The 23,386-nt window shown below is 35.4% G+C and overlaps 1 protein-coding gene across 8 annotated transcripts in view; it reads left to right on the top strand.

Moving 5' to 3' along the window:
• Positions 1-23,386, top strand: part of EPHA5 (EPH receptor A5) — a 319,729-nt gene that overhangs the window by 270,585 nt on the left and 25,758 nt on the right. For all 8 annotated transcript variants that reach the window (XM_013978750.2, XM_013978749.2, XM_003129048.6 and 5 more), the window contains 5 exons: positions 362-487; positions 1,170-1,355; positions 17,356-17,417; positions 18,790-18,999; positions 22,450-22,599. In XM_013978750.2, coding sequence (XP_013834204.2) covers positions 362-487; positions 1,170-1,355; positions 17,356-17,417; positions 18,790-18,999; positions 22,450-22,599 — 734 coding nt within the window. The remainder of the gene's footprint in view (positions 1-361; positions 488-1,169; positions 1,356-17,355; positions 17,418-18,789; positions 19,000-22,449; positions 22,600-23,386) is intronic.

Genomic DNA, 23,386 nt, shown 5'->3' with positions numbered 1-23,386 from the left:
TGAGATTTTTAAGTAAAACACGGGAGAACAAACCAACCACTAAACTCATGGCATTTCATTGTCCAGATGAGCAACAAGTGTCTTATTTTGTCTTAGAGACTGACTCTCTAAACATTCCTGTTGAAAGACTCAAACATGTCATCACATATGCACTTCTTGTGCATGCCAGCAGTCCAGGTTTCTAAAATTATAGAGGTGAGATAGCTGTACAGAAGACTCCTATAAGTCAGGAGAGGGTCTGTCCTTGCAGCTCTGCCACTTTCAGGAATTAAGAAATTTAGCCCTAATTGGCATGTTAATGTTCATAATTTCACTAATCCATCACATGCACTTCTATTTTAATGCCTATTTATTTTTACAGTTAAACTGCCAGGAGTAAGAACATATATTGATCCGCATACCTATGAGGATCCCAATCAAGCTGTCCATGAATTTGCCAAGGAGATAGAAGCTTCATGTATCACCATTGAAAGAGTCATTGGAGCGGGTACGACAGTGTGTTTAGCTCGCACTTTTAACCTGTGTTTATGTTATAGAATGTAATACATCAATGTTCTGACCTGAGGCAGAATGTTTTTAATCTTTTGTAATTGACTTGCTTTCAAACTGGTATAAAATTGATTATATTCTAATGCTACCTTCCGCATAGCTCATATTTGAACCAGCAAATGTTGGGTTTCTGACATAAAAAAAAAAATAAACCAGAAGAAAATGTATATTCAAACATAATGTTTCATCATCTGCTACTTATTATAGTTCATATATATTTATAACTTGTAATGCCCAAAAGTATTCAGAAAATTCAAGTATGCAATTATTCTATTTACGAATTATCTCTATTTCCTTTTTGTCCTGCTATGACCTTTTCTTTTTTTCTCTTCTCATTAGTGTCACCACTAGAGTAGAAAGCAAAGGAAGAAGGAAGTGATTTTCAGTCACTTTTAGTTTCTTTCTAATGTTTCCTTTAAGGTTTCCATAGGTGAGATAGAAGAGGCTAATAAACCCCAATGTGTTTTATAAGCACCTGTAGATGATTTTTCCCAATGCACCATTAATTTCCATTACCATTGAGGTTTTAACTCTGTTTTTTTTTTCCAAACTGGACTATTCTATCATTAAAGGAAGGATTTATAATGAGTTTGTGTGTTCTTCATACCTTTACCCACAAGGTGAATTTGGTGAAGTTTGTAGTGGACGTTTGAAGCTTCCAGGAAAAAGAGAATTACCTGTGGCGATTAAAACCCTTAAAGTAGGCTATACGGAAAAGCAACGCAGAGACTTCCTGGGTGAAGCAAGCATCATGGGTCAGTTTGACCATCCGAACATCATTCACCTAGAAGGTGTGGTAACCAAAAGTAAGTACAGTGGCAAATAATGTGTGTGTGTGTGTGTGTGTGTGTGTGTGTGTGTGTGTGTGTGTGTGTGTGATCCTAAAGTTTTCAGTTTCTTTTATTAGGTTATTATGCCGCTCAAGATAGAGAGAAAACTGGTAGAATAATGCTGTTAACAATTTGTCTAATATTGATAATAATTATTTTGTATTTTAGTAGATTCCTGTCAAAGCTGATCCTTAGTGAACCTGAATTTCTCTTTATTTTTTTAAACACTTTTATGGACTCATTTACTATGAATTCAGCACCAGAGAAAATGTATCCAGATAAAAGAAGCAGTAAAAGTATCATTTTTTTTTTCCTCTTGGCTCGTTCACTTTTTATCCTAATGAAATATTAACTTCAAAGTTTTGATTGATGCATTGAAGTTGAACATTTAATAGGATTACTGTAACCATAGGTGCCTGCCACATTTTAAGCGGTTCTTTATAGCCAGATGTATTTCTTTCATTCATTTTTTTTCATTGAAATATTTTATTAGTTCTAGGGAAAGCAACAGCCTCAGAAACCTGGGAAGTTTCCTTGAGACTAATTATTTTGTTAAAGCAAATCCTGTTTTTACTCAGAAATATCTAGAATTTCACAGCTCTTTTGAATTCTTGTTAGTGTCTTATAAATGTGGTTGTGTTGAGCTTCCCAATATAAGGATTCAAATATTTTTTCAGTCCTCCAGTAAAGTATTTATGTGCCATATAACTGAGACCTTCATTTTCTTTTAATCCATTTTTCTTTACCATTCCTATGTATTTTCATCCCTTCCTTTATTCTCTATACCCTGCATACCACTTTGTAAAATCATCTAAAACATTTGGCAGGGAACACTTTCTAGACTTTCTTTCAAGGACTGGTTTAACTTCCATTTACTGTTAATCAGGTTTTAAATTATATATGCCAAGTATGCATAGCAGCTGTGTATAGTCAATAAATGTTTTTAACCTAAAAAGTAATTTCAATCGATTGGATATCCATTTATGCCATTTAGCTTTTAAATATGGAAAACAAAACAAAAACAACAGCGACAATAAAAACACAACTTTTTCACAATAAAGAGGAACACAAGAAACCACAAAAAATATATTGACCTGGTTTATTACCAGTTAATTCCCACGTCATTATTCATTCACAACAGCTCATAGATGAGAACACAGAAGACTTTGACAAGTCCTAGACAAAGACCTTAGCTGAAAGTATCATGTTGCTGATTGGCAGAAATTTTGAGTTAGCCTATCTTGCTGGGACAGTGTTTTTTTCCATGTATCAGAGATACACATCTTGGCCTAACAGGAACAGGTGACATCTTGGGAGCGCTAGGACGCAAGTTTGATCCTTGGCCCAACACAGTGGGTTAAAGATCTGGCGTTGGTTGTAGATTGAGGCTGCAGCTCAGATCTGATCCCTAGCCTGGAAACCCCACCACGGGATGGCCAAAAATGAAAAAGGAAAGAAAAAAAAGAGAGAGATGCACATCTGCAGTAAGAATATCCTTGAAGGAATGTAATACAGGAATAAAATTACCTTCAGACATGTGGGTTTCTTTACAACGTAGAAGTATTTCTTTCCCTCAGTTGAGTTACATCCCCATGCATTATGTCTCCCTTGATAGTTACCCAAAGAGGGTACTGCTGGAGCAAGAAGGGCACTCTAAGGTCTAATCAAAACAAGTGAGTTCCCAAGAAAAGGTCAGAGGCTGGGACAAGAGGCAGGTGAGAGACAAAATATATATATGAGGGGAAGGACCTTAAAAGGACATTATGATATCATGTGCTGCTGGATACTGTATTACAACAAAAGTGATTGAATAAAATCATTTCCTATAGGAAAGGTATTATTTAATGAAAAACATAGTACTTAATGACACAGGAAACTATATCCAATCTCTTGGGATAGACCATGATGGAAGATAATTTAAGAAAAGGAATATGTATAAATGTTACTGAGTCACTTTGCTGTACTGCAGAAATTGTCACAACATTGTAAAGCAACTGTACTTTAGTAAAAAAAAAAATCAAAAAAGCAATGTTAATGATACAGTTATAGTGATCATAGAATGCAAAATATTTGATACTTTTCACATCTTCATTTCATCTTTAAAATGACTGCTAAATTTAACTTCCTCAAATAAACTCTGACCATATCTTCCTCTTACCCAGGGTACATGTAAGACTCCATAGGCAGCCAGGGTACCCTGTAACGAGTTAGCTGGGATGTATAGAACAGTGCCAGATCACCGTTGTTATCAAGGGAGACAGGACTGCATCATATTTTGGGCTATGGATATAACCACGGATTTTAATTTTGCTTCTTCCACAATCTACTCTGTGACTTTGCACATGTTAGAACCTTAGTTTCCTCATCAATGACATGAGGTGAGAATGCCTCATAGTGATGTTGTGAAGACGATAAGAATTAATACAGGTAAAGTTTAGAATGGGCATGACACCAAGTCGGTGCTTAAGAAATACATAATTATTACTTTTCTGTTTCCTTTTCTTCCAGTGCTCTGAATGCCTGTATATCCATTTCATTCTTAGTCCATTTTAACGTAATTGTTATTTTGCCCTGCCTGCCTCGCAAAGTTTCTCTGAAACTTAATTCCTCATAATCACTGTTTTTTTTCAATTCCTTCAAAACCCTATTCAGATTTTGTCACCTCCATGAAACAATCCCTCATCACTTAACCCTGAAATAATTCCTCCTTCTTTTGAACACTGTGCCTATATAAGGATTTTCTCAACTGTCTGTAATGTGCCTTCATTTGTGCAAAACTCTGATTCAAATCTTTCATGGAATTTTGTCTCTTTTCTATGTATTTTTTAGCTCTCTAGCTTAAAAAACAAACAAGCAAAAAACAAAAACAAAAACAAAACTCCTTGAAGAAACAGATTCTTCAAATAGTGACCTAATTCTTTATATAAACTCATTACACCTAAATCTAAATCAACCTGTGGTCACTCTAAACACATTGAGCCTCAGTGTCACACAAAAAATAAATAATCGTACCTATCTTATAAAGTTTTTATGTGAATTAAACTAAGAAAAATTTGTGTGTGACCACAATTATAGTAGTGAATAAGTATTTTAATCTGTTTAAGTGAATGTATCAGATATTACTAGACGAGACCCCAAAGTTATTAGAACTGATATTCACCTTCTTTTATAGACCCTTAATTTATTACAGAACTTGATTTATATGAATGGGTTCTGACTGAGACAATATAAGACAACTAAACTTCTCGTAGACAACTAAATTTGTCATATACCATTTCATATGCACTTAAAACTTTTATTTTTAGAAACAAATGTCATTATCAGTAAATGATCACATTTAAATTCTGTAAAGTCTTAATCTAAAAAACAGTACTGTTGTTGAAAAGATAGACTTTAAATTTCCAGTCTTCTGATCAAATATTCCATTTGATGATGCTGCCATGAAACTTCACATACATGTCAAGCAAAAAGTAAATACTTAAAAGATTTCTTTGTCTTATTTTTGTTCTATGTTGAATTGAAGCTGTATTTCCTCTTAATAAATGTAGCTCTGGGTGTTCAACCTAGGAAGTCTTCAACTTGTTTTTAATTTACCATGTTGCAACTTACTTTATTTGTGTCCTTAATTTCATGCTCTCTGATCTGATGCTAATTTATTCAGCAATTATTCTCAACCTGCAGCACACAGATAATGAGACATAAGTGCAACTAAATCTTGTGATTTTTCTGATTGAAGCTAAGGTGGGGAGTCTGCAGTAGCACTCCTCTGGGTGGAGAGCCTTCTTTCCAGTATCACTGCCCTACGTGCTAGAAACATGGGCCTGGATTCAGGTTCCTTCTGTAATTTGTTGTTCAACAGGAAACATCATAGATAGATATACAGATATTCTAGAGAGACTTTATGACAGATGATTTTTAAAACCCACAGGTCCTGGCTTAATTGACTTATTCACAACGCAGGATGCTTTCATGTAACATACATAATGCCAGCTTTCACTATTTAAATAGATTCAGGAATAAAATTTAAAAGGCGAAAAGTATAATTTTTCCAGTGCAGCATTTTCTTAGTTCTTGAAGATTTATTTTTCTCACCCATGAAAATATTATCAAAATGGACTGAAGGAATATTTCTATTAAGTCTTAGAATTATTCATAGTTCTATTTCTTAATCTAGGATCATGTGCAATAAACTTAGTTCTCCTATGAAATTAATAAGTTTAAACAAAATACTAGAGGAAAATTAAATAGCTCCCTATTTTTCTTTGTTGGAGGATATATCCAGTGACAAATGATTATTTAAATCATCAGACAATTCTGACTTAATATATAAATTTGAAATACTTTCAAATATAGTATTTCATTGTCTTATGAAATAGAATAGAAATGTTTTTTCTATTCTATTTCATATGATATGAAATTGACTTTAAAGTCAATTTTATTTTATAGGCCCTTATTATATATTACCCAGGGCTGTTCCACCCATCTTCAAACTAGTGTTCCCGTTTCATTATTTTCCAACATTAGTCCACTCCATATGTTTACTAAATCACTTTTTCTTGCCTGCTTCATCACCAAACAAATCAAGCAAACAGCACACAAATCGAGTAAAATACATAAACGTTGATGCTTTACCTGACATAATTTTGCCATATCCGTATTATACTATTTCCCTTCCAGAAAACATTATGTAATTCCTCTGCCTCTTGGAGATATTTCATTCAGCCCCAGAATGTCCTCTCCACTTTGCTCTACTTGACCTTCAGGTTTAATTCAGACGTAACCTTCTCCATGAGATCAGTGTCATTTATCTTCATTTTTCCTTCTGTCCTCAGTGTCTTCCCGGCATAGAGGAGGCCACTCAATAATGCTGAATAACTGAGAAAAGAAAGTGTCCCAATTCTACATTAGCATACAAACTTCAGGAGTTCCCGTCGTGGCACAGTGGTTAACAAATCCGACTAGGAACCATGAGGTTGTGGGTTCGGTCCCTGGCCTTGCTCAGTGGGTTAACGATCCGGCGTTGCCATGAGCTGTGGTATAGGTTGCAGATGCGGCTTGGATCCTGCGTTGCTGTGGCTCTGGTGTAGGCCGGTGGCTGCAGCTCCAATTCGATCCCTAGCCTGGGAACCTCCATATGCCGCGGGAGCGGCCCAAGAAATAGCAACAAAACAACAACAACAACAACAACAAAAAAAAAGAATACAAACTTCAAAAAGCAGAGGGTTTTCACCTGTGCGTTCTTAGATATGGGCTCAGCATGTGTAGTGTTTCATATATTTGTTGAATGAATGAATTCTCAGCCAGAGCAATCTTACAAACGCTAGTTGAATTTCTCTGCACTTCGTCATGCTGTCCATTATATCATAATTATCTTTTTACATGTTTATCATCCTTACTGTACAATGAGCTTCTTGAAATTGATAGATGTTTATAGCACCCTAGTGTCTGTCACAGGGTCACCCGTTATGCACTTTAAAATTTTTTAAGGAGTTCCTGTTGTGGCTCAGCAGTAACAAATCCATCTAATATCCATGAGGACACGGGTTTGATACCTGACCCCACTCACTGTGTTAAGGATCCGGCATTGCCATGAGCTATGGTATAGGTCAAACATGGCTTTGATCCCATGTTGCTGTGGCTGTGGTATAAGCAGGCAGCTGCAGCTCCTATTCAACCCCTAGCCTGGGAGCTTGCATATGCTATTGGGTGCAGCTCTAAAAAGACCCCCATCCCCTAAAAATTGAAAGACATGAATGATATTAAATGAGTCAATGACTAAATTGCAGTTATGTAAACATTTAAAACAAATTAGAATGACACATAATTTACATTTAAATAAACCTCTTTGTTCTATAAAACCATGGGTGTTTTAGGAAAAAAAAACTGATATTCATACAAAGGAAATTACATGAGGAACTTTTCACAACATCTTGCCTATAAATATAACAGTTAAAACTATTGCTAATCATTAACATTACTCTAAGAATGTGCTAAATTAATGCTATTTATATATTATCTCCTTTAATCTGCACAGTAATGCTATCCTATAGACACTAGTATTTATTCTCATTTTACAGATAAAGAAAAATTAATCTTAAAGAAGTTAGGCATCTTATCCAATATCATAAAACTAGCATAGGATAATACCAGGTTTAAAAACAGTTCCATAGGACTCCAAAATCCAAGCTCTTAAATAGTGTACTTTACCAACCTCATGTTTTATTATTTGGTATACACTTGACAAGAAACATTTACTTATTCAAAGGTATTAATTGATCACCTAATACATCTTTCCCTATTAATCAGTGGGATATAGCAGAGATTAAACAGACCGAATTCCTGCCTTTATGAGCCTATCTTTGGATTAGAGAGACAGAAACTAATTGAATAAATGGTTTTTTTGTTTTTTTTTTCTTTTTAGGGCCACACCTGCTGCATATGGAAGTTCCCAGGCTAGTGGTCAAATCAGAACTGCAGCTGCTGGCCTATGTTGCAGCCACAGCAACACAGGATTCAAGCCGCATCTGTGACCCATGCCACAGTTTACAGCAATCTCAGATCCTTAACCCACTGAGGGAGGCCAAGGATTGAACCGCATCCTCATTAATACTAGTCAGGTTCTTATTCTGCTGAACTAGAACTCTACATTTATAATATATTCAATTAAAAAGGTAAAGCTACATTAGGAAATTAGGGATTTCTTTTCTTCAGGGTTGTGGTTTCTATTTTATTTAGAGAAAGGCCTCTCTGATAAAGTTTGAATAAAGTAAAGGTGTGGGCCTCAGAGATACCTGGGTGCAGTGATTTTAGAAAGAAGGACCTGCAAGTCTCGAATGGAACTTGCATAGAATGGACAGGAAACAGCAAGACCAGTGTCGCTTCAGTGGAATAAATGAGAGTTCCTGTGAAGACTGCCTTTTAAACTAAGCTTTGGAGCCACAATGTGATGAGATTTTATTTCTGCTTTAACAGGATCAATCAGGATGCTCTGTTGAATACAGATGGTAGAAGCCAGTGTTGAGATGGGGAGATGGTGAGGAGATGGCTGTCATTATTCACACCTCCTCATGGGTCAGATCAGGGTACTAACCCAACAAGATGGCAAGTAGCAGTTGAATTCTGTAGCTACTTTAAAGGCAATCCCAGTAACCCTTCTTGTGGATTAGGTATAGGATATGACAAAAAGTGATAATTATCAATGATGTGTCCTGAGTACCTTGAACAAAGGAATTGCCATCTGTGGGGAAAAGTCTTTGAGGGCTAGACTGTTGTTGGTAGTCAGTAGTCCCATTGTGGACAAGTTAGAGAGGCTTGTAAGCATCCAGTTGCACATGTTGTGTAAAATTGGATTCTGAGACATATAAATGAAAATATTTGCAATTATGAGTGTGCCTGAATTTTACATCTGCCCTTTCACAAAAGGAAACACTTCTGTGAACCATTATCAGTGATATACCATGATGGAAATAAACAGGTTTAAAACAGAAGTAGAAATGAATACCAGATCATTAATTTGATACTTGTTTTTCATTGTTAGGGCATAGAGAGAGGTTTAATAAATACATATAAATATTTCTTAGATATTTACAAGTGCTTTTTCTGATAAAATCAAATTCCTATTCATCTGAAAAAGACATATATCTATAGAAACAGATTTACTGGCTCAAAGATTAACTGTTAGTAAATGAAACCTTGTGTTTTTAAAGTCGTTTTCATTATTAATGAAACAAAGGTGTCACAGTGTTAATTCTTAGATCCCATAGCTCCTCTGCAAAGTCAATAATTTCTGACTCCACAAGTAATTATCCATCTTTGCTGTGTGTCAGAGAAATTCTAATTCACTTTTAATTTTGAAATGAGCATCTAATGAAAAAGTTTATATCAGTATATACATTCTGAAATAAAAGAAGATATTATGGAAAATTTGGAATTTCTACTTAATGGAAACGTTTGGCGTTTCCATATTCCTGTCTCAGGTAATGTGTAGAGGCTTTTGATTTTATACTTTTTCCCAAAATTAAAGGTTTTTTTTTTTTTGTAAACGTAAGTGGAATTCCCTAAAGTGTTAACCAATAAAAAAGGACCATAGGGAGCTCCCGTCCTGTGCAGTGGTTAACGAATCCAGCTAGGAACCAAGAGGTTGTGGGTTCAATCCCTGGCCTTGCTCAGTGGGTTAAGGATCCGGCATTGCCATGAGCTGCAGACACGGCTCAGATCCCGCGTTGATGTGGCTCTGGCATAGGCCGATGGCTACAGTTCCAGTTGGACCCCTAGCCTGGGAACCTCCATATGCCGTGGGAGCGGCCCTAGAAAAGGCAAAAAGACAAAAAAATAAAAGGACCATAATGGAATTGAAATAGCTGAGTGCCCTTCTAAGTTCTAATATTCCCATACTTCGTTCTCCCTTTCCACTTCCCACTTAATAAGTATTATCTATTCCTACCATAAGCACAAGATCTCATTTTCTGGTTACCCCTTAACCATTAATAATTGAATCGTGATACTTTTTATCCAAATTTCCCTTGGAGTAAAAAGTAATTTCAAACAGCTGTTAATATACTAAATGGAATACAACCCAACTATAGGTCTATAAGCACAGGCTTACTTTTAATTATTTACAAATCTTATAAAATGTTTCTAAGAAAAACCCAGTGACAATAGTTTTCTGATGAATTATGATGCTTCTAAATGAAAAGCTCCCTTATACGCATTGATGGTACCACGTGATTATCAGTGCACTCCTGGTTTCAGAAAAGCAGATGTTATCAGTGCAAATAAAATAAACAGCCCAGATTTAACCCAGAAAAGCAGGTGGTATCAATGCAAATAAAATAAACCAATTCTGTGATGTGGCCTAGTTCTCCATTTCTCAGAAGATAATGTGCCTCTAAGGACGTTGCTAAATGCAGACTCTGTTTCAATAGATTGGATTGGGCACTGAGATTTTGCATTTCTAACAAGCTCCCAGGTGATAGCTGTGCAACTTGTTAAGGGCCATGCTCTGAAAAGCAAAGGCTAGATCAACAGTCCCCAAAGTTTGCTTCACCTGACTTTGAGATATTTTGTGAAAAAAACTGCTTTACCAGGAGGACAAGAGGTGTGTCTTCTCTTTGCTTGGATTTGATGGACATTCATTAGCACCAAAAAAAAAAAAAAAAAAAAAAAAAAATCACTTAGTAAGGAAGCCAACACAATTTTGTTTTATTACGGTAAAAAACAAATAAACAAAAAACACGTATCATATCTACCCTCTTAAAATTTTTAGGTGTAGAGGAAAGAGTAGACTTTTGTTCACTGTAAGCACAGTGCTGTCCAGCTGATCTTTAGAATTTTTTCTCTCTCATAACTGAAACTTTATACCCATTGAAGAGCAGCTCCTCCTTTCCCCTCCCCCCAGGCACTTCCAGCCGCCATGCTACTCTCTGATTCTATGAGTTTGACTACTTTAGCTACCTCGGATAAGTAGAATCCAAGACCACTTCACTATGGAACACACTTCAGAACACTTGGAGCATATATAACTAATGATCATATGTAAGAATACATTATTTATTGATGGAATTTCCTGGTGGAACAGCAGGTCAAGAATTCAGCATTGTCACTGCTGTGCATGGGTTTGATCCCTGGCTTGGGAATTTCCACATGCCCTGGGCGGGGCCAAAGAAAAAAGAATAGATTATTTATTGAGAACAACTGAATTCCTGCCAGATCAACCATTAGTGCTTGAATAGTCTCGAATGGCATAGTTGTGATTATACCAAGCTTATTTGTGAAATTTTAAAAGAAAATTTTAAATTTAACAGTATTTGAAAATTATAGGCATCATAGTATGGAGGGAAAGAAGATAGCTTTTATAGACAGGTGGACATGAACTTGATTCTCAACTTTGTTTCTTTTATGACTTGCACTAATCAGTCCAAGTAATATGTTGAATCTTTTTAAGCCTCACTTGTCTTTCTCTGAAAAGAATATTTTGTAATATCACTATTATAGAATTTTGATGGCAATTAAAAATAACAATATTTCTTGTAAAAAGTGAGTACTCAATAAATCAGTAAACTTAGGTCTTTTGTAATTGTCAATACCAAATGGACGTTTTTCTGTTACTGCTTAGACTCTTCCTGGACTAGGTTCTCAGTAAATAATATAAAGTAATATAAACGCTCAACTCTGTGATTAAAATCATGTTTTGACATGTTTTATGAGCTCTTTTTATATTGATTTTTGATAATATGCTTTCAAAATTATTGGCAGATCTACTCTTTGTACTTCAAGCTGGATAGTGGAAAATGATTTATACCATCTTATTGAATTTACAACAGTTGGAGTAAGCCATGTTAATTCTTGCTATGTCATTTTTGCAGGCTAGCAAGATCTGAGACAAAACATAAGCCAAACTAAATATAATTATGATTACAATGGCTCAGACATGAGGAACAGTCCAGTGGGTCCTGAATTGTCTTATTCTTGTCAACAAAAGAAGGCCGTGATTGTTTGCAAACATTCATTTTAATTGTTTCCCCCCCTTTTCTAAAAAATGAGAGGCATTTCAAGTCCTTATCGTATTTCTCAAATAATGATTAAAATCAACATTGTCATAAATAATGAAGCAAGCTTTAAAACTAGGTGATGAAATCTAAAAATCTTATAGGATGAATACCAGGTACCCATCTCCCTAAAAAACAATCATTTTTTTCCAAATAGGTATTATTCAATGTTAATACATTTTCTAATCACTTCATTGTTTATTTAGAGTATGTATTCTTTCATCTAAGCTCGGTGAATTTGGGTTAAATTTAAGGAACAAATCTAACCAGGAAAGATATATTTTTACATAGGGATTTTATCCAATTCCTGCTCAGTAGACTTTGGGTGAGGAGCAGTAAATACTTACCACTGACCTGTAAGATCAGTAAGAAGAGGGTCTAAAAAATTAGAGGATAGATGGGAGGAAGAAATTCTAGAAGAAGAGAGTATAAGGAAGCTGGAGGCTTTGTAGGTCACAGTAGCGGAAGGTGCAGTAATCGTAAAGGGCTTGGGGTGGAGCAGATTACGATACATAGATTAGTTCTTTCCTTTGATGGACAAGGCATCTACTCATGTGGTGGGAGCTGAGAGGTGCCCCCAAGGGAAAGCTCATACTGTATTCCCTGGATACTGCTGGAACCCAGCTCTTCTAATCCCAGTTAAACTGACAGCTCCCTCAATGGATTTATGTAAGTGAGGATCAGAGTGAAAGAGCCTTGCAGGAAGGATTCCTGGAATTATGGCTCATTCCAAAAAGTGCTGAACTTTTCCTAGTTTGACCAGGGCTGGTATTCAACAAGTACATACTTTTCTTGGCTCTGTTAGCTGTAAATTTATTGAAATATTTCCACACTCTTTGATTAAAAAGCTGAAGCCAGAATAAACTCAAAATGGACTAAAGATCTAAATGTAAAATGAGGGAATTCCCATCATGGCTCAGGAGAAACGAATCTGACTGATATCCATGAGGGTGCAGGTTCGATCCCTCTCTCAGTGGGTTAGGGATCCGGCATCGCTGTGAGCTGTGGTGTAGGTTGCAGATATGGCTCGAATCTAGCATTGCTGTGGCTGTGGCGTAAGCCGGCAGCTGCAGCTCTGATTCAACCCCTAGCTTGGGAACCTTCATATGCTGCATGTGCAGCCCTGCAAAGACAAATAAATAAATAAATAAATGTAAGATGAGATACTCTAAAACTAAAGGAAAACATAGGCAGAACACTCTTGGACATAAATTGCAGCAGTATCCTTTGGGATCTGTCTTCTAGAGTAATGGAAATAAAAACAAAGATAAACAAATGGGACCTAAAGAAACTTAAAAGCTTTTGCACAGCGAAGGAAACCATAAAAAAACAAAAAGACAGCCTACACAGTGGGAGAAAATATTCACAAATGATGCCACCAACAAGGGATTCATCTCCAAAATATACAAATAGCTTAATATAAAAAAAATACCAAATAAAAAATGGGAAGAAGACCTAAATAAACATTTCTCCAAATAAGACAGACAGATGGACAAAAGCACATGAAAAGATGTTCAACATCACTAATTATTAGAGAAATATAAATCAAAACTACAATGAGGTACCACCTTATACCAGTCAGAATGGCCATCATCAAAAAGTCTACAAATAGTAGACACTGGAGAGGGTGTGGAGAAAAGGAACCCTTCTATACTGGTGGTGACAGTGTAAAATTGATACCGTCACTATGAAAAACAATATGGAGGTTCCTTAATAAAAAATAGAGCTACTATATGATTCAGCAGTCCCATTCCTGGGCATATACACAGAGAAAACCGTAATTAAAAAAGATACGTGCACCTCCATGTTAATTGTCACACTTTTACAATAACCAAGACATGGAAACAACCTAAGTGTCAATCAGCAGAAGAATGGATAAAGAAGGAGTGGTATATATACCCAATGGAATACTACTCAGACAGAAAAAAGGATGAAATGAGCCATTTGCAGCAACATGGAAGGACCTAGAGATTATCACCACTTAAGTGAAGTATGTCAAAGAAAGACAAATATCATATGATATCACTTAAATGTGGAGTCTAATAAAAGGGTACAGGAATTCTCGTCGTGGCTCAGTGGTAATGAACACAGCTAATATCCATGATGACACAGATTAAACCCCTGGCCTCGCTCAGTAGGTCAAGGATCCAGTGTTGCCATGATCTGTGGTGTGGGTCTCAGATGCAGCTTGGATCCCATGTTGCTGTGGAGGCTGGCAGCTGTAGCTCTGATTCAGCTCCTCACCTGGAAACCTCCATATGCCAAGGGTGCAGCCCCAAAAAGACTTTTAAAAAAGGGGGGGGGAGTACAAATGAACTTATTTATAAAATAGAAATAGACTTGCAGACATAGAAAACACTTATGGTTACCAAACTGGAGGAAAGGAGAGGAATAAATTAGGAGATTGGTAATATAATATATACACTACTATATATAAAATAGATAACTAGCCAGGACCTACTGTATAGCACAGGGATCTTATAATAGCCTGGAAGAGAATGTAAATAAAGAATGTGCACGTGTGTGTGTGTGTGTCTGAATCACTACTCTACACCTGAAATGACACAATATTGTAAATCAATTATATTTCAATAATTTTTTTGAAACAGCTCAGAAAAGAGAAAAAAGGTGAAGCAGTCAGGGTTACCCACATGTCCCATTTATATGCCTGCTCAGCTTTATCTCTGGGTACTTCTGAATTCCTGAAATCAGGCAAATGAAGAGGTGAAGTCTGGTACTGCAGGGCGTTCTGATAGCTCAGCATTATGGCTGGTGGAACTTCAGATATGTAGGTCCATGTGCCAAAGCAGTTATGCAGTATTTTGTCTGTCACCCATGGGGAAACATACTAATTCTGGATTTTTTGAAAGAAAAGGGGCTTCAATACTAATAAAAGCCTCAGATAGGTTCTAGGATGTAAGAATGGGACCAGTAGGGCCTAAATGTAGCAGAATTTTGTCTGTTTGCCTCAGGTCCATTAAACGGATGTGGCAATATCAATAAAATGAAATTAAATCAGAAGTATATTTTAATTCATGTACTTAGATTACAATCATACAAAGAAGAAAAAACAATGCTTTTTTTCCTTTTGTGCTGTCATGGCCAGTTACAAATACAGCATGCATTTTTTTTTTTTTTTTTAACTAAGGCATTGTATTTCCAGTCAATTTTGAAATTGTTATCCTGGTTCATCTGTCACTTCCTGAGTTACAAAGCAAAATCCAGGCTTATATGCATGCTTGAACCTGATGAGCTTTCATGACAAGATGCCTTGGCACATGCTGCCTCTTCCTGGAATCTCTGTCACTTATTATACCAGTGACCCTTTTCCATTCACAAGTTTCAAGTCAAATGACATCCCCAACACATGTCCTCTATGCATGGGATGTTTTACATAACATAGTCATAGTACAAATGTATGACAAATAGATTATTTTAGACAAACTTTTTTATAACTTACTAACTTTAAAGAGGAGGAAAGAAATGTGTCTGCTTTTGTAATATTACTTGTCACATTCCATTAAAAGAATAATGTTTCTAAGTATTTTAAAAGAAGATCATTATCTGAGTGAGAAATTAGATTGACTTAACTTATTATGCTAAATAGTGATTTTTAAGTGCTTTTGGAATGAAGAATTCTTTTTCTTCCTAGTTTCTTTCTTATATGTAACTGTCCAACTTTCTATATATGTTTACATTTGGGGATAATATTGTATGAATAAATATACAAGTTCTAATTCTATGACCTAAATGAACCCTTCTCAAGTAAAATACAGATGCCCTCTGGAAAAAAGCCATTAAGTTAATTATAGTACATTTCATAATTTTACATAATTTTATTATGTAAAAATTAAATAATTTTATTATTTCCCTTTATAATATAAAAGTTAAAGGATATATAAGATAGGATTTTGCTATCATCGGGTCTATTTTTACTCACCTCTAAATAGTTTGTTAACAATGAAATTTTACATAGTATACTTTTATTAGAGTAAAAGGGCATGTTTTAAAATATAGTGAGGTTAATGTGGAGTGATAAAACTAACAACCGTGTTTTAAATATTTTTTTTGTATAGCAAACCTTTTGGGTCTTTTACTTTTCATTTTGTATCACAGACTTATTATATATAAAACACCATAATTTTATGAGGGATAAAATAAGATCTATTCTCTTAGTCATCTTATTTTTGACTAAATTAGAGATTAGCCCAAAACAGATACAAAGGAGGAGATTAACCCACAAAGTTGATAAAGTCTATAAAGAAATAATACATAGAAGATTTGAAGGGGTAAGCACTATTCTCAGTGACCTAGCTCACCTCATGGCTCAGTGGATACTCACAACACCATGAGACAGGTGCTGTTAATATCCTCAATTTACAGATGAGAAAACTGAGGCACAGAGATAAGAATTGATTTGGCCAAGATCACATGGTAGTAAATGATAGAAACGAGACACAAAGCCAAGCAGGCTGGCTCCAGAGTGGGTCCAGCTACAGGTGTATTTCAGACATGGGAAGAGGGTGGACCTCATCCATGAGAAATGCAGGAGACAGCAAGAGAAATGAGAGCAAGGTTTTGAAGAAGGAAGAACTTTGGATTGATGGAGATTCTAAATGGGTGTCAGGGAGGAAAAAGGGAGGTAGCCATAAGTAAAAGAATTATAAGAACCTAGAAATGAAGTTGAAAAAAAACTCAAGTTATATTCCAGGGGTCGTAAACAGGGTTCTTAGACCAGATGAGAGTTTTTATTTAGAATTGTGAGAAAGAGAAAGATGTTTGCAGTGCTTTGTTGGATATTATGAGTCACTTAATATTATTAGCTCTATTAAAATAAAAATCATCCTTAAGCTTATTTCTATATAAATTGGATTTTTTTCTTATTTTTTTGTTTGTTTTATAAATTGGATTTTAATATTGAAAATTATGTATTTTTTTTGTTTCTTAAATGCCAATATTTATCATTTTCATGATTTTTTTTCTCACTGCTCACCCAGGATATGCTAAAGATATCATTATGTCAGGAATTTACTTGCTACTCACAGATGACTTTTTTTTTTTTTTTTTTGCTTTATTTTAGGGCTGCCCCTGTGGCATATGGAGGTTCCCAGGCTAGGTGTCAAATTGGAGATAAAGCTCCCTGCCTACACCACAGCCACAGCAACATGGCATCCAAGCTGTGTCTGCGACCTACACCACAGCTCATGGTAACACCAGATCCTTAATGTGCTAAGCGAGGCCAGGGATCAAACCCTCATCCTTATGGATACTAGTCAAGTTTGTTACCGCTGAGCCACAGCCCCAAAGATGACCCTTTTTTTAAATGAATGTACATAATTTGGGCAATAATAAAAACTTCCAGGTAAACTGTTGCCAGATAAGAATACAAAGTCAAAAAGCAACATTTTATACTACTGTTTTCTTTTCAGGTAAACCAGTGATGATAGTGACAGAGTATATGGAAAATGGCTCTTTAGATACATTTTTAAAGGTAAGATTTAGACAAATGTAACTATTCAAAGTGTCGTTCATATATTGAGCATGATGTTGAAGTTGCAGTCCAGCCAACTTGTAAGCTAAAGTTTGAATAGAAATGTCTGGAGTCAGGATAATTATACTACAAAAATTAACTTTGGTTTGAAACTGTCTACTTCAGAAAACATACAAATCCAAATTATACGCCTCTAGAGTTTTATTTAAGTGTGTGTTAATTTGCCATCCACAAAAAAGGGAAGGAAAGAAGGAAAAAAAGAGAGGCTTTTACAAGTACTTAACTCTCTCAAAGTATATAATACCGGGCAGAACAAGAAAAATGTCTAAAACGTTCATGAAAATCATCTATATTAATGAAAGGGTTAGGTGGACTCATAGGTCATCCGAGGGCCAGCCACTACTCGTACCACCAGAGTCATTATATGATAATAGATGGTAGCCAGTGTTTTCAGATCTTCCAGGTTTTAGGGGAAAAAAAAAAATTTTAACATGCAAGGCTCCAGATTTTAAATTTTGGCAACTCATTTCATTAGTAAATAGCATGTCCTAGACAATAGAGCATATTTGCAGGCCTGATTAAATCTGGCAGTCTTTCTCCTTCAATATGGCATCTGTTGCTATTGATTAGGAAAGTCATGGGACAGTGGTATTAATGACGATCATAAGAGGAGGCTGTACATTGAATATGGAAGCAATCTGCTAACAAGGCAAATTTCCCCTCCAATCTCCAGCTTCTACCAGATTCTGCTGCCAAATTTCTTGTACATATATTTAAGTTCTTCGGTCTCTTAAGGTCCCATCATTCCTCTATTTCAAAAGCAAGCATCAGTTGAGCCTTATTCTATGTGCCTGCAGTAAGTCCAGTGCCCTTGGCAAAGACATCAAGCTTCCAAGAAGTGCTGCCATTCTCCTGGTCATTCCTCAGTCCCCTCCCCAGGCCCTCGCATTTGGGACTGCAGAATCTTCCTTATTGCCTCTGGCCACTTCTTTACTCCAATATGCCTATCCAGCTGGCTTCTTTTAAATTGCTTCAGAAATGTGCAGTGTTAACCCAAGGCAAGCAATAGATTGGGGTGATGAAAACACTCCTCTGATAACTGAGAATAAAAGAATAACAATGCAGAAAAGAGCAACTAAATGAGATTTTGGTCAAAGACTTTAAAAGCCTTTCTCTGCTTTGACCAAGCTGAGGATGACACACATTATCAAGTTAGCTATCTATGGCCTAACTTTCTCAATTCTCCTTCAGATAGAAATTGCACATGAACTTGGTGATAGTATATATTAATGGGGAGGTTAAAGTCATATCCTTTCATACTTTCCCCAGTGATTGGTGTTGCGGGACTAGTATTTCTGTATAATCTCTACAGAAAAACGACGGGCAGTTCACTGTGATTCAGCTGGTTGGCATGCTGCGAGGCATCGCTGCAGGAATGAAGTACCTTTCCGACATGGGCTATGTGCATAGAGACCTTGCTGCCAGAAACATCTTAATCAACAGTAACCTTGTGTGCAAAGTGTCTGACTTTGGGCTATCTAGGGTCCTGGAAGATGATCCTGAAGCAGCCTACACCACAAGGGTAAGATCTAACAGAATGCATTTCTGAAATACTAGACTAGAGGTGTTTAATATTTAAAGATTTTAAAGCAAAAAAAAAAAGGAAAAAAAAGAAGAAAGAAATTCCTCCAACATAGAAAGAGAAAAAGGGGAAGGTGGGTAAGAAAATCCAGAGAAGTCTCCTTTTTAGATAATCAGAAAATTCAAATACTAAACTCAGATAAGCCAAGTATACTCACTTTATGAGTCTTAACAGTTCATTTTTTTCCCTCCAGATACTGAAAATACGAGGTTTGAATTCACAGTGGATACAACATGTAAAAATCATATAAAGTATTATATGTAAAAGAAAAAGAGAATCTCCTACATTAAAAGCAATAAATAAATATACATATATTAATATATGATATACATAATATGTATTCATACTATATACATACAATAGATGATTATATTATACACATATAAATATATATACATGTATAGCATTTAGGGATAGCTTAAACTCTGCATTATAGTTTCTTCACTGATAAAACATATTCACAAATACCCAAACCTGTCTTTTAAGTATTCACATGATAGAGAATAAAAGAACGATTCTTTCAAAAAGTTTTGATTTAGTGGAGGTATTTTAATGCCTAATTACTTTTCTTTTATACTATGTAAACTGTTAAGCCCACGTCTACAGAAAATTGTTCACTAACTCTTACTGTCATAATTAACATAAATCAACACCCTTTCCCAGCAAAGTAATTGCTTCCTGAATTGATGTTTTAGAATTGATCATTCTTTCTACCAACTGTGGGTACTGGTGCAACAGAATTTTCTGGAGTCTGTGTATTGCACTTCTTGCATTTTAATCCATTATAATAAACTATATCTCTTTAATTCTAAATCTTTTCAAGGTGATCAAGATATCCTCAATATTTAGACTCATTATGAAGATAGGAATTTATCATTTTTTTCACTATACAATATGACTAACTTTTGTTTCAATAAAGAATACTTTTGTCATCTCTTATTCTTAAAACAGATGCTACACATTTTCTTATTTAATTCAACATTTTAAAAATTACTTTTATCATAGTCTAACAATAAAGGCTATTCTTAGATTATAAGGCCTTTTTTTTCATTGCTGCATTGTGACTCATGGATAGTTAAGGATATACCAGGGATCAAGAGAAACTTTTCAAAGCAAACAAAGCCTTCAAATGACCAGCTTAGTAAACCAATTAATTAACTGGTGGAATATCCCTCTTCTTCTAGACCTAATTGTTATTGCCATTATTTGCATTAAATGAAACATCAATTAGGAATTTTCCTGAGATTAGAGTTACATTTAGTAAACATGCAAGCCTAAGCAAGATAGATTGAGGTTTTAGAAAAGTCCATTCACAGTATGATTGGTTGGTGTCTTAGTTAAAGGCATAAAGTAAATTTTTCAAGGTCTCTGCCTATGTGTCATACTTGTGGAGAGGGAGGGATAAAGAAGCCAGAGATCATCATAAGACCCTCAAGACTTTCTCCTGTGAGATGGGGCATGGTACCACTTTGCAGAAAATCTATATACAGAGAGAGGAAGTCATGAGGGAACTTTAGGTAATGTTGATGCCAATAGGATGGTCAGAGCACCAGAAGAAAACTTTTAGGTTGAAGTTTAAAGGAATCAACAAATTACAATTCAAGAGGATAAGTAATATTATATTATAGACTATCCCAATGCCATGTAGCCAGCCATGATCTTGCCTATGAGTATTTAATTCACAAAACATTGTTTCAGAAAAGTCTTTTTAAAGTGGTGTTACCATATTTCTAAGGAGCAAATAATTCAAACTCAGTTTGAAAAATTCAAATTAACATTAAAACCCACATAGAAATTTTAAGCATTACCTGAAACTGTTATTTCTTCCCATGTCTTGAAATTTTGGCTCATAAAGAACAGTTTAAGTCCTGTTTTTTTCTGGTATACAAATTCAATTTTTCTCTTCTTGCAAAACAGGAAACCATATATTATTCATCTTTTTATAAGAAAATATTCAAAACCCACATTTCTTTCTCTTTTTCTCATATTCTCTCTTCCTTATTACATTTTTGCTTATAGATGAAATGTTTGGTTGCCTGGATTTGCCTTCTCTTAAACATAGAGAAAAAGAATGTATATATATATATACATATATACATATATATATATATATATATGTATGACTGGGTCACTTTACTGTACAGCAGAAATCGACACATTATAAATCAACTATACTTTAATTAAAAAATGAAAAATAGGAGTTCCCATTGTGGCACAGCAGTAGCGAACCCAACTACTATCCATGAGGATTCAGGTTCTATCCCTGGCCCCATTCAGTGGATAAGGATCCGGCATTGAAGTGAGCTGTGCTGTAGTTTGCCAACGTGGCCCGGATCTGGTGTTGCTGTGGCTGTGGTGTAGGCCAGCAGCAGCAGCTCCAGCTCAAGCCCTAGCCAGGGAACTTCCATATGCTGCAGGTGAGGCCTAAAATAAAAGAAAAAGAAAGATAAATAAATAAAGAAAGAAATAAAATGGCTAATCTCACATTTTAAAAAAATAGAAAAAAAGAGTTCTCACTATGGTGCATTGGGTTAAGGATCTGGTGTCACAGCTGTGGCATAAGTTGTAGCTGTGGCTCAGGTTAAGTCCTTGGCCCAGAAACTTACATATGCCACAGATGTGGCCATAACAAAAAAAAAAAAAAAAAAAAAAAAAAAAATCAGTAGAAATAAAGGTTTACCCTGAAATGGGTGGAGTATAAAAGTTTTATGAACTAAGAGGAACCTTTCAAATCATTTTTAATCATGAAAAAATCCCAAGCTTGATAGTGTTACAAGTTTTCCCCCATAATCTAATTTTAATTTGGTTAAATTAAATGAGATACTTACATCTTAGGTTAAAAAAAATATGGCAATGGAAAATAAGAGAAATCAAGTCTAAAAGAAATTACATGATGTCAGAAGAAAAGTAAAACTAAGGTTTTGAGAGATCTGATTTTCATGCTTGTCTTTTTAACTTTTAAACTTCTCAGGGTTGCATTCAGCAATCAAGACTCTCTACTTAGAATCCTAAATTAATGGGAAAAATCACCCTGGAAATTTGCGTCCTTTACTTCCTGTTAGAAAGTCATAAAAGTATACCTTATTGATTTGCCTGACTGCCTGCTTTCCCCATTTAGAGCTGCCATCCTGATACTGTAATTGAGATGTGGGTCCTGTATGTGTTCCAGCAGTCAAACAGAATTTAAACTAGAAGCCTTCCGGACAGCCAATTAGTAGTCAGTCTACAAGCTCTTATGGGCAGAGAAATGGGAAAAGAGACTGCATGCTGTCAAACAGATTCACTTAAAAATGCTACATCTCTTTCCAGATCTTTTCAGAAAAGCAGCCGTATCCCTAGGTACATTTGAAGTATGTGGGGATTTTTTTTTTTATTTCTTTTCATCTTTAGGGAGGCAAAATTCCAATCAGATGGACTGCCCCAGAAGCTATAGCTTTCCGAAAGTTCACCTCTGCCAGCGATGTCTGGAGCTATGGAATCGTGATGTGGGAGGTTGTGTCTTATGGAGAGAGACCCTACTGGGAGATGACCAATCAAGATGTAAGTATGGAACTGCTCCCCCCTCAAGTGTGAAATGAATCACTTTGCTCTCTAAGTCAGGACACTATGTATAGACACACATTTTCAGATATATACATATGACAATGATAGTTGCCTAAAAAAATGAAATACTCTTTGCTTACCTTCTGATCTATTTTGTTGTTGTTAAAAGATCCTTTATGAAGAAGCTCAAAAATGAGTTAGTATAAAGGAAAGAAAGTTACTGTTCTATAAAAGCTTAATCCCTTGCCAGGCAGTTCTAGCCTCACTGTAGCGATGTTTCACTCATTTTATGTCAGTATCGTTTTCAAAAATGAAGAAAGAGCCATCAAAGAATGAATACTGACAGGCAAATTTCTATGACATGCATTTGATAAAGGGAGATAATACTGAAAACCAAAAGGATGAATGATATTGATTGAATAGTGGATGCTCTGAGAAGATAAAAAGAAGTAATCTTTACATTAAAATATATAGGAAGAGTTGTATTGTCTATTTAATTGGGGAAAAAAAACAGGTTTTGTTTCCCACATGAAGAAATAATTCAGGCTTAGAATGCTAGAATCCAGGAATTAAAAGAACCATGAAAGAGTCTTCAAGTTCCGAATGATGCCTGGGCTCTTTGTCTTTACCTTTGTAATTTTCCATTGTTACTATTTAATAGAGCCCTTTTATTTAGGATCACACTAAAATTTGTGGGTTTTTTTCAGATAAAAAATTATAAAGGCTAAGACTTATTGAGCCCTGTCCAATTGAATACACTATTTTAAGTGATTTACCAACCAAT

The sequence above is a fragment of the Sus scrofa genome, chromosome 8, assembly GCF_000003025.6.
Source record: "Sus scrofa isolate TJ Tabasco breed Duroc chromosome 8, Sscrofa11.1, whole genome shotgun sequence".
NCBI lineage: Eukaryota > Metazoa > Chordata > Mammalia > Artiodactyla > Suidae > Sus > Sus scrofa.
The sequence above is the reverse complement of the archived record's forward strand: the minus strand, read 5'-3'. Positions and strand labels throughout refer to the sequence as shown.